Raw genomic sequence first — 16,096 nt, 5'->3', positions numbered from 1 at the left:
TACTCAAGCCCCCTCCTCCAAGTACTTGAGCCACTGAGCCTGAACGATGTGCGCAGGCGCCGAGCCTCGCTAACGGTTCCGAACGCTGGCTCAGTTTGAACATTCGGGAAGGCGGGAGTGAAGCAGCGCTTGGTTCGACCACACCCCCTTCTACAACAATTGTCATTGTCAGGGTGAGCAGGATCGGGCCGAGCTCGAAGCTGGACAAGCGATACCAAGCCTCTGCCCCGCCCACTGCCTAACGGTTTGAATCCTGACGTTGCGAGGCGACGCTGTCTCCTGCTACCCCGGCGTCGGCACGGCGCATGCGCAGACGGTACTGGCGGTTATAAATGTGAGCCAGCGAAATAACGGGGACGGACGGTAAGTGAAGGGAGGCGAGGGAAACTGAGGGGGAAAAAAAAGGTTCTAGGCAGCCCGGCATTAGTCATTAGCGGGGATTGCGGATAACACACTGTGTAAATAAAGAGGAGAAAATTTATTTACCCAAAGAAAATATTGAGAGAGGCGATCTTGAGGTAAGCAGTCACTGCTGAGTATTTTCTGCAGCACATCCGCAGTTATTACATCTCCATTCATCACAGGACTGGACTGTGCAAGGTACAATCTGTACAAAGTCTCATCATATTTAAGATCGCCTTTCTTAATGCATGTTGTTACGGGATATTTTCGTTGTAATGCAGCTAAATGTTCATGATATACACGTTTTTAACAATGTAGGTATTGACTGGAGTTTAATATATTTTATAGAAGCGTCACTGCACAGTTATTTAAATATAAGGGTTTTTTTTGAGTGAAGCTGGTGGAACCCGTGGAAAAAACAGTGGATGTTAATGTTAGTAAATGTATTAAGATATAAACGTGCCTCTAGTTGTTTTAAGTAGATCTCCAGTAGCGTGTTGCCAAAGGCCTTAGGCCTCTTTATCCTGTATTTCATTTTTGAGCTTATACACGGAAAGCAGTAAATACAAATTGTCTGGTATGTAATTAAGAAACCATCGCATAACAAATTTTGATCGTGTTGATGATTAACTGCAGGTACAATAATTGATATTTACTTGTTAGTGACAATGGTACTGTGATAATGATATTGCCTATCAAATTGACTAAATTCATATGTCTGACATCATTGTACCAGTAAATTGGGAACTTGGTTATGATGATTGCTTTATATTCTTAGTTTACACAATTGCTACTGTGATCTGTAAACAGAAAATGCTGGAAATATCCAGGAGATCTCATGCAGGATCTGAGGATGGGGGTGGGGATGATGGTAGGACAGAGTGTTACTATTTCAGGTTAACTACAACACTCTTTCTTTATTTCTCTGCAGGATTTACTCTTCCTGCTTCAGCATCTGTATGTTTTGCCTTTGTGATATCTTGATCTCCCAACATTGATCATCTTAAGTATTAACCTTAAGTTTCTAAGCAACCATTATTCTTGTTAATGTAATCAACATTCCAACTAGGTGTGGGTGATGTAAAAATATTGTGCTTACAGTGATGCTTTTATGTGTAATTTCAAGTACTTTTTGGGTATGAAATATTTGAAACTACTGACTAGGTTCCTGTGTTCTAAGCAGCAAAGTACTTGTTTGTGTGCAATGCTAACTGAAACTTTTTGTTTAGGCTATCTAACATTAATTTGGTAGTTTCTTGGATGGTGCATTCAAAGAGTTGGTCATTCTTTTGTCAGTAAGAGTTCAAGAGAGTAGGAAGTAGGACACTCTGAAAAGATGTAGTAAACAATTCCAGACTCTCAATCCAGTATTCAGCATAGGGAGTGACAGTACCTTAAATGTACAGTTCAAACCATTGTACAGGTGTTGCACAGGACACAACAACAAAGAGAAATAACATCGGGAAACTGGCAGGCATTTGGTTAACCACCATTGATGAGTAAAGGATCCCCTGAATATGTTACAGTATGTTTTGTAGGTGAAGCCAAAAGTCTGGGTATGCGTCATCATTTCCCCAGAGAGGGCAAGTCTCTGGTCAGATTTCCATAGACTAGGGAAGAAGTTTAAAAACTTAGACCTCAAAAGTTGCAAGGTCCTTCAGATTACCTTCTGTGACAAACATTAACAAAGAGGAGAAAAAAATGGGGAGGATCGATATCGATCTTGATGCATGGAGTATCAAAGAAGGCTTCAGGATCTTAACACTGATCAGTTCTAAGGCAGGAGGCATCTATTCAACAGGATGGGTTGTGCTTCAGCACTCAGACTATTTTCTTCACCAGGAGGTTTACTAGCGTAGTTGAGAAAAGTGTTAAATTAGTCAAGGACTCTGTACCACTGTATAGAATTGGAAGAGAGGAATAAAGTGTGTTAGTTAGTATTTAAGAAGGAAATAGCACCATATTTCATAGAAGCAGTGTAAAATATAATGGGAAGTTAAAATTCAATGTGGATAAGGGACAAATATTGTTATGGGGATAATATGTAATGGCAATAGTGGAAATGTAGCTTAAAATGATAAGGATTGTATACTTAAAATGCAAGAATATGAAGTGGTTATAAAAGAAAATAATAAAAAGAAGGGTAGGAGTGCCATTTGTGATGTGGGAAAGCAATGTGGTAGTGGAAAGAGAGAATGGTTTTCAGGGAAGAACCACATCAATTTGGTTAGAACCACATCAATTTAGTTAGGATTGAGAAGCAAGAATAACATGCTGAGATTTTTCTGTAGATACTGAGAAAGTCAGTGGAGCAAATCTCCAGAAAAGTCAGGTGGGCAAGCACTGAAAAGTGCTGCGTTTGGGAGACCTTAAATTACCCAACCATCATTTTGTTGATTATTTGAATAAAGGCGATGAAGTTCTGAAATGTGTTCAGTAGAACTCCAGTGACCAGTGAATTCAGTCCAACTAAGAAGAATGTGTTGCTAGATCTGATGCTGGGGATTGGAGTAGTCTAAGTGGAAAAGTGATCATCATGTCATAAGATTTAGATTAGAAGTGGCAAAGAGAAAATACGAAGATAGAATGGTGAATGATAAGAAATCTTTTTTAAAAAACTGGGAACAAGAGTAGTCTGTATGGCCTGTCAAGCTTGGTTTATTGTTTAACACTTTTTTTTTAAAAAAAAAATTAACCCATTCTGAGCTGTTATTACGTACCTGTGGACTTGAATTGAGGCCTCCTGGCTCAGGGGTAAGGACGTTACCACTGCACCACAAGAGTCCTTTCAACAACTCAACTGAGCTTTGATTTCAACTCTGCATTTTCCTGCCTGCTGTCCATGCCTCTAGATTTCCTAAGATGAACATTTGTCCACCTGTGCATTAAATTAGTCCATAATCAATTCGGTATGGTAGGGAATTCCATAGGTTCACACTCCTTTTGAGTAAAGAAATATCTCTCCATCTCTGTGCTAATTGATCATCCATTAATTCATGCACAGTGTGGTTTCCACAATTAGAATCATACAGAATAGACCTTTGGTCCAACCAGTCCATGCCAAACATAATCCCTAAACTAGTACCACCTACCTGCTCCTTGCACATATCTCTCCAAACCTCTCTTATTCCTGTATCTATCCAAATGTTTTTAAATGTAATTGTATCTGCATCTACTATTTTCTAAGAAAGTTCATTCAACATGCAAACGACCCTCTGTTTAAAAAAAAAACAAATTTGTGTCTTGACTTTTCTAAATCCCACTCCTCTCTCCTTGAAAATGTGCCCCCAGTCTTGAAATCCTCCATCCTCGGGAAAAGACAACTGCTATTAACTCTATGTATACCTCTCATTACTTTATAAACTTCTATCAGATCACCTCAACTTCCTATGTCCAAACCTTTCTTTGACTCAAACCTTCCATACCTAGCAACATCCTGGTAAATCTCTTGAGCCCTTTCCAGTTTGGTAATATCATCCTTATAGACCTGCTGAGCTTTTCCAGCACTTTCTATTTTTGTTTCTGTACTCCGTGTTGGTTGCTTGAGGAGCTCCAGCTCAGTTGATGAACATATCAGGGAGTGGGTAGGGTTACTTGGACACTATTTGAGATGGCAGTCACACCTCCTTGACTGAATTTGAAGTAATTAATCTCTGGTCAGGGACAGGAAGGTATGACTACGAGTGAAGCAAATGGGATCCATGAGAAAATGCTGCAGGACCCTCAGCCCTTGAGCTTGTCTAACAGGTTTGACATTCTTGCTCCCATGTGGGTGAGAGTGGGTACTGTGGAAAGGATGGTCAAACAGATCACAGCACTGTGTAGTACAGGGAGTCATTCAAGGGTGGATGGAGTGTGTGGAGAAGAGAAATGGAGTTGAAATCAAGGATAATATAGTCAGAGGGATAGATACTGTCCTCTGTGGCTAGGATTAAGGTGCTTAGGCGGTGTTGCTTTGTGGTATCCGGCTTCAGGATAACTCATCTGTTTCGCAGAGGAGCTTGGAGTTGGAAGGGAAAATCCAGTAGTCCACGTGGGTACCAACAATATAGGTAGAAAAAGGAGAGAGGTTCTGTACAGAGAATATGAACAGCTAGGGGCTAAATTGAAAAGCAGAACTAAAAAGGTAAAAATGTCTGGATTACTACCTTAGCCATGAGCTAATTGGCAAAGTGTCTGCAAGATAAGAGGTAATGCATGCCTCAAAAATTGGTATGGGAGCAATGGGTTTGAATTAATGGGACATTCGCAATAGTATTGGGGAAGGAGGGAGCTGTTCCAATGGGGCAGACTCCAACTGAATCCTACTGAGACCAGATTCTTAATGCTGCACAAAGCATTTGGTATAAAGTAGACAAACTGACAGCACAAAAAAAGGTAAATGAATATGATCTCGTAGCCATCACAGAAACGTGGTTGCAAGGAAATCGAAACTGAAAATTTAAAATTCATTTGAGCTTTCAAAGACCGAAGGAATGGAAATATTGGCAGGATAGAAATGTGACATTTGAGAGGCAATCTTGTCTCTGTGATGTAGAGTCCATTTGGGGTATGTAAAACAAAAAAGGAAGGGAAAGAAGAGTAGGAAGAGTAGGTACAGAATCCCAAACAGTAGCCACAGTGTAGGAAAGGCTGTAAGGAGCAAGTTAAAAAGGAATAGAGGAATAATTATGGGTGACTTTTAATCTTGCTAGTTTTGAGTTACCCAAATTAGAAAAGGTAGCTGTGACGATGAGTTCATAGTGCAGTAGGGATAGTTTAGTAGAGCAATACGTCATTGAGCCAATCAGGGAGCATGCTATCTTCAATCTGGTAATGGGCAATGAGGTGGACTTAAGAAATAACCTTGAAGTAAAATATCATCGAGGGAACTAGTGAATGTAATATGATAAAATTTTGTATTCAGTTTGAAAGTGAGAAATTTGTGTTGGAAGCAACTGTATAAACTCCAATGAAGGGAATTAGAATGAAATGAGGATAGAGTTAGCAAAAGTGAACTGGGTTGATAGATTACCAGGAAAGACAGTAAGCCAGCGATGGCAGATATTTAAGGAGATAATTCATTGCTGAGATATATTTTTGCTCAGAGTAAGGAGGAAAGATTCAAAGAAAGGAGTAAACAAAGTATGACTAACAAAGGAAGTTAAGGAGAATTTTCTGTTGAAAGAAACAGCATACAAGGAGGAATAGTCGAGAGATGCTTTAGGGGGACCAGGGAATGGCAGCGGAGTTAAACAGATATTTTGCATCAGTTTCTATATGGAAGGTACTGCAACTATCCTGTTAACACTAAAGAGTACAGGGAGGAATTAAATACAATTGATCTTCCTAAAGAAGTAGAATTAGACATACTAATGAGGCTAAATGCAAAGAAAATGCAGGAAACTACAGGTCAATTAGCCTAGCAAATATTGTTGCAAAAGTATTATTCAAATAATAACAAAACATTTGGGAAATCATAATCTAACCAAGCAGAGTCAGCATAGCTTAATGAAAGGGAAATTGTTTTTGACTAATTTATTAGAATTTTTTTCAAGGAAGTCTCAACTTGATAGAAGTGGGTTTTGTACTTGGACTTCCAGAAGGCATTCACTGAGGTAGCTCAAACGTCAACTCAGGAGCTGATGGTGTTGAAGATAGTATGTTAGCATGGACCTGGGTAGATAACAGTGAGGTGAAAACAAAGGGTTCTTTTTCATGTTGGTGACCTGTGACTATGGAGTTCCACTGGGATCAGTGCTGGGGTCGTAACTGTTTATAATACATGTTAATGACTTGGAGGAAGGAAGCCAAGGTATTATAGCCAAATTTGCAGATTATGCAAAATAAATGGAAGAGCAGCTTGAGAGGGATACAAACAGTTGAGATATTGATAGGTTAAGTGGACAAAAAAATTGCCAAATGTAATATGATGTGGGAACATGCAAAGTTGTTCATTCTTGGCAGGAAGAACAAAAGAGCAGCATTATTTAAATTGCAGTTTCTGCAGTTTTTTTTCAATGTGAAGGTATTTGAGGGTGTATGTGAGGGTATATGAAACACAAACCTAGCATATATGAAACACAAAGCTAGCACACAGGTGCAACAGGCAATTGGGAAGGCTAAAGGAATGTTGGCCCTTATTTCAATGGAGTTGGAGTTTTGTTTTAAAAATAGTAGAGATGTCTTACTGCAACTGTACAAGATACTTGTGAGATCACATTTGAAATACTCTGAGCAGTTTTAGTCCCCTTCTCTAAGAAAATTATTTTATCTTTAAAGGCAGTTCAGGGAAAGTTCTGTGGATGATCTCTGGTGTGGAGGGATTATTTTATGACCAAAGGTTAAACACAGCTCACTGGAGTTTAGAAGACTGGGAAGTTATCTCATTGAAACATATAGGCTTCTTAAGGGGTTGGAAAGGATAAATGTTGACAAGGTCTCCCCTTATGGGAGAATCTAGGACGAGAGGGTGTAGTCTCAGAATAAAGTGCCAATTCAGGACCTAGGTGAGGAATTTCTTCTGAAGGTTGAGTCTTTGGACCTTCTTTCCATGGAGAGCAGTGAGGGTAGAATCTTTGTGTATATTGAAGGCTCTTGATTGCCCTACTAATTTAAGAATCTATGGGGAAAGGGCAGAAAAGGGGATGTGAGGAATGTCAGATCAGCCATGATCTTGTTGAATGGTGGAGCAGGCTCAAGGAGCAAAATGGCCTTCTCCTTTTCTTATTTCGTATGGCCTTATAGGTATAGGGGATGCTGAAAAGTAGTTGGTGGTTCTGGAGAAGTGAAGAAAATTGTTACAGTTCTGCTCATCAACTGTATGTTCTCTTTTATTTCTGTACCTTCCTTGCAGATAAGGAATCAATATGAAGCTGAAATGGGAGCAGATTTTTCTTGGACTTTTGCTTGTATTAACCGTGGTCTGTGCTGAAAATGATGATAACGAAGCTGAGGTCGATGCCTTGGAGATGGAAGAAACTAGTACTGACAGTCAAACTAAGGATAGTAAATCTACTACAGTTCAGGTGAAGATTTACTTTGAATACATCACTAAAGGTGACACATGGGATGTTTCAGTGGAAAAACATTCAAGCAGAATGAAAGTGGGAGTACATTTAAGGAAGTGGGAAATCAAGAATAGATGTGGAGTTCCAGTTATTAACAGAAAGCCATAGTTTTAATTTAATCTCTATCCTTTCTAATTTTCAGATAACTTGGGTAAATATTAAAAATATCCAGTCAGAGTTCTGAGTTAATCAAAACTGAATTCTACAGTTTATATATTCATTCTCCTGTTTATCATAAAGATAAAAACACTACTACAGATGCTGGAATTTCTGAAACAAACACAGAAAAAGCTGAAGAAACTCAACAGGTCTGATAGTCCGTGTGGAGAAAGAAAGAGTTAATGTTTCAAGTCAAATATTATTTTTCAGTGGAGTCCTATCAGCCACAAAATCTTAACTGTTTCTCTCCACAGACCTCCTGAGTTTCTCCAGCATTTTAGTTCTTTTATCATAAAGATATGCAGAGAAACAGCAATATTTTATCATTGAGCAAGTAGAAGATGGCATGGCAAAATGCAGAATGGCTCAACAGTGAGCCTCCAATCTAATCTAAGAGTAACCTCCTCTATTGCGAAGTTTCTGTTTCTTGTATAGAGTTAAACAGCACCTTCAGTCCAACTCTTCTGCACCGACAAGATATCCTAAACTGATTTTGTCCTACTTGCCAGCATTTGGCCCATTTGCCTCTCAACCCTTCCTATTCATGTCATTCATTGAGTACTCCCTTATCTTATTGCTGCTTGCAAAATGCACCAGTACATTTTTAGTGTGGCAATGAGCCTACTGTGACCTGAATTACTTTCCAAAAATTAGCAGAAAGAAGAGTTTCCCATCCCATCAGCCCAGACTAGGTTTCAGTCATAATTCCAAAGGGTTAAAAATCTGTTTGAACACTTTACCCTCTACTCAAATCATATATGATTTTTTTTCCACAATGAAACACATCTGTATAGCATACAGATGTCAGTCTTGAACTCTATCTAGGATGGGCAGTTTGAGATTCAGAAGGTAATCTGGACCCAGCTTTTTACTGAATTTTCTGGAAAATTTAAAAACGTGTGCTCCTTAGTCAATGAAATAAACTATTTTTGAATAACCATATTACTTTCTGATTGGAAGATTTAAAAAAAAACACATCGACCAAACTTGAACTTTATTTAAAGCATATTTCTAATATCAATGTAACCTTTGACTCTGTATACAATAAATAAAATCTTTCTTTATAACATACATGGTATTGAAATTCATCTAAATTTGCAGGTAGCGTACAAGACACCAGTGCCCAGTAAGGAGGTATACTTTGCTGATACATTCGATCGTGGAAATTTAGATGGGTAAGAAGATTTTTTTTTTCTTCAAGATTAATAAGATGCAATTAATTTAATACACATCTTTTTGGCATTGAATTAAAATTAACTCGGTGCAATAACCTTTCACTTTTATTTCCTTTCCCATTGAAGATGGGTTTTGTCCAAAACAAAGAAAGATGATGCAGATGAAGATATTGCAAAATATGATGGTAAGAATCGTTTAGACTGTTTGTAGGATTTGTCAATTAATGTAACTTTATTATTTAGTGCTGCAAGGATAGCTAAGTTCTACATTGGATGGATGTGTAATCATGAGATTGCAATCTGTGGTTTTTAAAATGTTAAATGTTGAGACAATAACATAACACTTGCCTAACATATCTTGAATAGAATAGCCTGTTCCAAATGGAAGCCAGAGTAAACTGCATTAAACTGTTGACAAATTTTACTTAAGTTGGAAGGGCACAAAATTTATATAAATGAGGCCTAATATTCTAATTAATCCTGCTTCACTAATGAATTGTCATGCATCAGGTTGTGATGATAATGATTAATGCAACTGGCAATATTCAAAAGAATGTTTTTTTTTTAAAAAATCTACTTTTAGTTGCCATAGACATGTTTTGAATGATGTAGTGTTCTCTTGTGGTGTGCTGTGCTGCTAAAAGTTTGCATAAAAGGTTCCCGTAGTGCATTGAAAGTATTTCATGTGATGTTAAGGTTGGCAAATTGCACTTGCCTTAAAAATTAGCACTTGAAATTGATAATGAAAAGTGGTGCCACTCTGTTGTTGCTTAGTTACTCTTTTGCCTCTGAGTCAATGTTATGGGTTCAAGTACCATTTTAGAGCTTGAGCACAGTATTATGGCTGTCACACTTTTGTAGTACTGAGGAAGTACTGCAGTGTCATAGATGCTGTGTTTATGATGAAACCTTAAATCGAGGGATATGTCACTTGATTTTCTCCTGTCCATGGCAAATCCAAAATAGGTAATAAAATAACTTCAAAATTAAAACACAAAATTGCTGCTGTCAGGTAATGTGAAGGTGTACCCTGTTGTATAAAATAAAGTAGATTTTAAAAAAACAACTTAACATCTGATCTTATGACCAGGTCAGAATCCTCGTTATATAAATAATTCTTCTTTGTTTAGCTTTGAGTTTTTGTTCCATGAATTGTACACTGCTCAGTTTTTTATAGTAGAATGTATAAAATGTCTTGGCCTTTACCCTGTCAAGCCCTCTAAGAGGCAGGTTTCTCTGAATGGAGAGTCAAAAAAATTTTTTTTTAAAGTAGTTTTAGTTTAAATGGTCAAAACGATTAAGTTTTGATCAATGGCATTTGTCTGTTTTAATACAAAAACATTTTGGGGCTTATTTGTGACACGGTAATGATTCCTATGGATTAATAATTCAGATGTCAAGGCTAATGGGTTTGAATCTTTGTGGCAAGTGATGAAATTGGAATTAAATATGGTGATTGTACAAACCACTGTCACTAGAGTCTTTTAATTGCCTTTCAAGAAGGGCCAAGTGGATGATCAATTTTGGCTTCCTGCTGAGTTTGCCAGCATCACAGATGCTAGTTTTCAACCAATTCTATTCACTCCACATAATGTCAGGAAGTGGCTGAAGACACTGATATTGCAAAGGTGGGCCCCTACAACATTCTAGCAGTAGTACTGAAGACTAATAGTCTAGAACTAACCATACCCCTAGCCAAGCTATTCCAGTACAGTTACAACATTGGCGTGTACCTGAGAATGTGGAAAATTTCTCAGGTATGTAATACACAAAAATCATGGCAAATCCAACCCAATCAATTGTTTCCCTTAAAGTCTACTCCTAATCAGCAAGTTCATGAAAAGAGTTGTCAACAATGCTATCCAGCATCACTTGCAAAGGAATAACCTGCTTGCCAATGCATCATTTGAATTCTGAGTAGAGAATGTAGTGCTGGAAAAGCACAGCAGGTCAGGCAGCATCTGAGAAGCAGGTGAGTTGACATTTCGGGCATAAGCCCTTCTGCAGAGCACTCAGTTCCTGACCTCATGACCACATTGGTCAACAAAAGAACTGAACTCCAGGGGTAAGGTGAGTGACTGTCCTTGACATCAAGGTAGCTTTTGAGTATGGCAACAAGGAGTGTGGATGAAACTGGAGTCTGTAAGAATCTGAGAAAAATCTACTGGTTGGAGTTATACTTAGCACAAAGGAAGATAGTTGTGGTTTTTGGAGCGTATTCATCTCAACTCCACAATGTCATTGCAGGCATTCCTCAGGGGAGTGTCTTAGGCCCAACAGTCTTCAGCTGCTTCATCAATGACCTCTTCTCCAATATATGGTCAGAAGTGTGAATCTTCCCTGATTAGACACCATTCAGCACTATTGTGACACTTCAGATGCTGATGTAGTCTGTCTATATGCAGCAAGACTTCCATGCTAATAAGTGGTGAATAACTTACATGCAATACAAGTACTGGAAAATGACCATCTCCGTGAAGAGAATCTAACTGATCAACAGCATTTACCAAACTGAAGTTTGGCCAGAGACTGAATTGCACCAGCCATATAAATACATCGGCTATAACAGCGGGTCAGAAGCTAGGAATTCTGTGGTGAGATCTCTCCTGTCCCGCCAGTACTTGTCCATTTATCATCAAGGTACAAGTCAGTATTACTCTTGGCTGGTTGAGTGCAGTTCCAGCAACACTGAGGAAGCTTGTTAATATCCAAGACATGCTGCTTGACTGGCATTCCATTCATCACTTCAATCTTAAGACCTTCCACCACTGATGCATAGTGATAACAATGCATACCATCTTCAAGATCCACAGCAATAGCTTAGCAAAACTCCTCTGACAGCCTTTCAAGCAAGAGAACTCCTCCACCTAGAAGGACAGACGTGATGCATGAAAACCTCAAAGTCAAGCCACATGTGATGCTGATTTAGAAGTATATCACAATTTCTTTGACGCTGGATCAAAATCTTTTGTAACAGTACTGGGGTGTCCCTACACCCCAAGAACTGCAGCATCTCATGAATAGAGCTCACTATGCCTTTTTTTAAAAGTTAGGGATGCGCAATAAATGCTGGCCTTGCTGGTGACACTCCTTTCCAGTAACAAAATACACAGATGCAGTGAACAGTTAAGAATAAAAATAGTTCATTGTTATATATTTTGAGGAGATTAGAGTGTGAAAGTAAGAAAATCTTGGTGCAATTATGGGGTTTTGGTGAGACCCCAATGGAGACCTTTGTGCTGTTTTGGTCCAAGGAAGAATCTTCATTCAATGGAAGAAATGCATTGTAGGCTCACTAAAACGATTCCAGGGATGAAGTGGTTGTTTAATGAGGGGAAAAAGCATGCAAGTTCAAAGCACTGGTTGGCCTTATCATTTAGTAAGAATGACTGGTCTAATTACTTCCTCCATGCTACATTTCTGCCTATCCCCAAAACCTTTTGACTCTCTTGTTAGTTTCTCTTGTCCCTTAATCCCATTTATTAGATTGAATAGTTTGGATGTATAAATACAGGAGTTTAGAAGAAAGCGAGATTGTCATGTAAATATAGAAGATTCTGAGAGGCCTTGAAATACTAGCTGCTCAGAGGCTGGTCTTCCTGATGGCCAGCCATTTAGGGCCAAGATGACATATCGTCACTCTTTACAAATCTTTCTTTTGCCCTCTTCTCTTACTTAGATTTTACATTATAGAAGAAGCCCAGGTTTGTACAGATTCTGAAAGAACTACCCACCTCGTCCCATTCTCCAACCCTAACTCCATAGACCTCTAACATTATGATTTTTAATTTATGGAATTTCACCTCCACCATTTCAAATCCTACCAACTCTCAACAGTTTCTTGTCATCTCACGCCTAGCTCTCTTGCTGAGAGTCTTGAAATTGTGACCTTTTAGTTACTTAATTACCAACTAATGGATGCAAAATGTCATCCTTTACCCTGTCAAAATTGTTAATAATTTTTAACACCTCTTATTCTTCTTGAGCTTTGAAGAATAAGCCCAGTTTCTCCAACCTTTCTATCTAAAATGACTCTTTCCTAATATCATCCTAGTAAATTTCTTTTGTACTCCCTCCTTCCTTAAATAAGGTGTCCAGAGCTTAACACCTTGTTACAAATGTGGTCTGGCTGATATGTAGAAGTGTAGCATCATTTTCTTGCTTTGATACTCATGCCTTCTATTTATAAACCCAGGGATCCCATAAGCCACCTTAACTACTGTTTCAATTTGCCTGGCAACCTTCAGAGAATTATGTTGTTGAACCCCAAGGTCCCTCTGCTCCTTTACTCCCCTCAAAGTTGTACCATTTGAGCCTGTATTGTCTCTCCATGTATTTTCTGCTGAAATGTATGACCTCTCATTTCTCTGCCTTTAAATTCATCTGTCAGATATTTCGCCAACTTGTCAATTTCTCTCTGAAGTCATTCTGCATCATCCTCCTAATTCACTATTCTTCCTAGCTTAGTATTGTCTGCAAATTTAGAGATTGTGTCCTCAACACCATTATATACATTGGAAAAAAGCAAGGGATCTGTAGGGAGCACCACTTTAAACTCATTTCCTGTCTATGAAATGTCCATCTGGACCTACCGTCAGTGTTTGTAGCCAACTACTTGCAATCACTGCTGCCAAGGATCCATCATTTCTAATTTGCTAACCAACCTGCCATGTGACCCCATACTCAATGTTTTCTGAAATTCCAAATATACATCATCCACAAACTACCCACATCCAATGCCTGTGACGCCTCAAAGAACCCCATAAAATTTGTCTGATGTGACCTGCTCTCGACAAAGACATGTTGACTGTCTAATATTTATTTATTTTTCTCCAAGTGTATATTTATCTTATCTGGAAATGTGTTGCTGGAAAAGCGCAGCAGGTCAGGCAGCATCCAGGGAACAGGAGAATCGACGTTTCGGGCATAAGCCCTTCTTCAGGAATGGGGAAGGTTTGTCCAGCAGGCTAAGATAAAAGGTAGGGAGGAGGGACTTGGGGGAGGGGCGTCGGAAATGTGATAGGTGGAAAGAGGTCCAGGTGAGGGTGATAGGTCAGGCGGGGGCGGAGAGGTCGGGAAGAAGATTCGATGGATTTGACTGAGACAGGGTGGGGGGAGGGGAAATGAGGAAATGGTGAAATCCGAGTTCATCCCTTGTGGTTGGAGGGTTCCTAGGCGGAAGATGAGGCGTTCTTCCTCCAACTGTCGTTTTGTTGTGGTCTGACGATGGAGGAGTCCAAAAACCTGCATATCCTTGGTGGAGTGGGAGGGGGAATTGAAATGTTGAGCTACAGGGTGGTTGGGTTGGTTGGTCCGTGTGTCCCAGAGGTGTTCTCTGAAACGCTCCGCAAATAGCCGGCCTGTCTCCCCAGTATAGAGGAGGCCACATCGGGTGCAGAGGATGCAATAGATGATGTGTGGAGGTGCAGGTGAATCTGTGGCGGATATAGAAGTTTCCTTTGGGGCCTTGGAGGGAGGTGAGGGGGGAGGTGTGGGCGCAAGTCTTGCACCTCCTGCGGTTGCAGGGGAAGGTGCCGGGAGTGGAGGTTGGGTTGGTGGGGGGTGTGGATCTGACGAGGGAGTCATGGAGGGAGTGGTCTTTACGGAATGCTGATAGGGGAGGGGAGGGAAATATATCCTTGGTGGTGGTCCCAATATAGAGGCGGCCACATCGGGTGCAGAGGATGCAATAGATGATGTGTGTGGAGGTGCAGGTGAATCTGTGGCGGATATGGAAGTTTCCTTTGGGGCCTTGGAGGGAGGTGAGGGGGGAGGTGTGGGCGCAAGTCCCATATTATGACCTACATCAGTTTTCCCACTATTGATGCCAAGTTGACAGATCCTGGGTTATCCTTTGCCCCATTCTTAAACAATAGCAACACATTTGCAATCTTCCAATCCCCTGGAACTAATCCTGTCCACCCCCACTCCAGCAATCTAGAATCTACCTTATCCAGGCTGTTGACTTCCCTGCTTGGGAGTGGTGACTTTTTTTTAGCACTACTTTGTTATGTATCACTATGCTGCTCGGTTGCTTAACACCCACATTTTCAACTGGACAATTGTCTCCATCTTCTAATTTGTTAATGACCGAAACAAAGTATTTACTTAGTAACTCTGCCATATCCTTTGCTTCAGTGAGCACCTTATCCTGTTTGGTCCTTTTATAGATATAGAATATATAATATATATAATATAGATATAGAGTATTCTTCTATCTTATACTATTAATGTTTTGAAGGACATGTTTTACAATTTATTTTAGCACAGTCTGCTACCCTTTTTGGTGTGCTTCCTCCTTCCTTCCTTCAGCCTCAGCCTGTCTCCTCCATTTGAGTTATGCTTCCTGATACCTATTTCATTGTATTATTCTGGTATGCATCGCCTGTCTCTCTCCCTTTTCTCATCAAATCGTTAGTCATCGAGGGTACTATAGCTTTGAATACCCCATAGTTATTTCTCATGGGTATGTGCTTAGCTTGCATCCTATTCCTCTCTTTTGAAAGTCTCCCATTTTTCATCTATTGTTTTACCATAAAAATGTTTCCAGTCAACCTGCTCCAACGTTTACATGCCTAAAATCTGCCCTCTTCCAGTCTGGAATCTTAGTCCTTGACTGTGTTTTATCCCTTTCCAACTTGGTATTGAACCTTTTTGTATGATTGCTATTTCCCAAATGCTCTCCCACTGATATTTTCCATTAAGTCTGCCTTATTTTCTTGGACCAGATCTGGTACCGCTTCCTTCCTGGTAGGATTGAAAATGTTCCAGAAAGTTCTCCTGCAAACATTGCAGGAATTTATCCCCTTCTGTACTTCCAAGCTGAGGCCCATTAGTCAACCCACCACTCTGATTTACAAGTTTAAAATCCATCCTCACGACACTAGTTACTCTGTCAGGCAGGAGATTAGTTTCATTTCAGCTCAGGTAAAGCCCATCTCTTCGGAACAGCTTTCTCCTTTCCCAGAGTGATTCCACTGTCTCCCCTCCATACCATCCCTCAAGCTACATATTTACCTCCCTGTTCTGCCTTTGCCTAAATGGTGAAGCTTATGGCATAGGTAGTATTTCTGAGATTACTGCCCTGGAAGTCCTATGTTTCAGCCTCCTTCCTAACTCCTGAAATTGATTTTGAAAGTCCTCCAAGATATCTCTCCCTAAAATTTTGTTCCTATATGAAGCAAAACCATGTTCACCCTGCTCTTTCTGGAAGTTTATCCAGCCTTTCCCCTACATCCCAAACCCTTGCACCCAGGAGGTTCATGTGCACAAATGCACACAGCCCAAAATGAGCAGTCTGATTGGGCTGAG

General features: G+C 39.8%; 1 protein-coding gene across 4 annotated transcripts in view; it reads left to right on the top strand.

The window, feature by feature from the left end:
- Nucleotides 1-222: 222 nt before the first annotated feature.
- The window catches only part of clgn (calmegin), a 64,599-nt gene continuing 48,725 nt past the window's right edge, over nt 223-16,096 (top strand). The window contains exons 1-4 of one of the 4 annotated variants that reach the window (XM_043674122.2): nt 223-363; nt 7,238-7,409; nt 8,712-8,785; nt 8,912-8,970. In XM_043674122.2, the coding sequence (XP_043530057.2) occupies nt 7,251-7,409; nt 8,712-8,785; nt 8,912-8,970 (292 nt within the window). In that variant the 5' untranslated portion in view covers nt 223-363; nt 7,238-7,250. Of the gene's footprint in view, nt 364-399; nt 601-1,333; nt 1,410-7,237; nt 7,410-8,711; nt 8,786-8,911; nt 8,971-16,096 lie in introns of those variants that run through there. The other 3 variants (XM_043674123.2, XM_043674124.2, XM_043674125.2) reach the window with 3 other exon arrangements.

Source organism: Chiloscyllium plagiosum, unplaced genomic scaffold (assembly GCF_037043375.1).
Source record: "Chiloscyllium plagiosum isolate Xiang-an unplaced genomic scaffold, Cpla_swu_hap1 HiC_scaffold_36, whole genome shotgun sequence".
NCBI lineage: Eukaryota > Metazoa > Chordata > Chondrichthyes > Orectolobiformes > Hemiscylliidae > Chiloscyllium > Chiloscyllium plagiosum.
The sequence above is the reverse complement of the archived record's forward strand: the minus strand, read 5'-3'. Positions and strand labels throughout refer to the sequence as shown.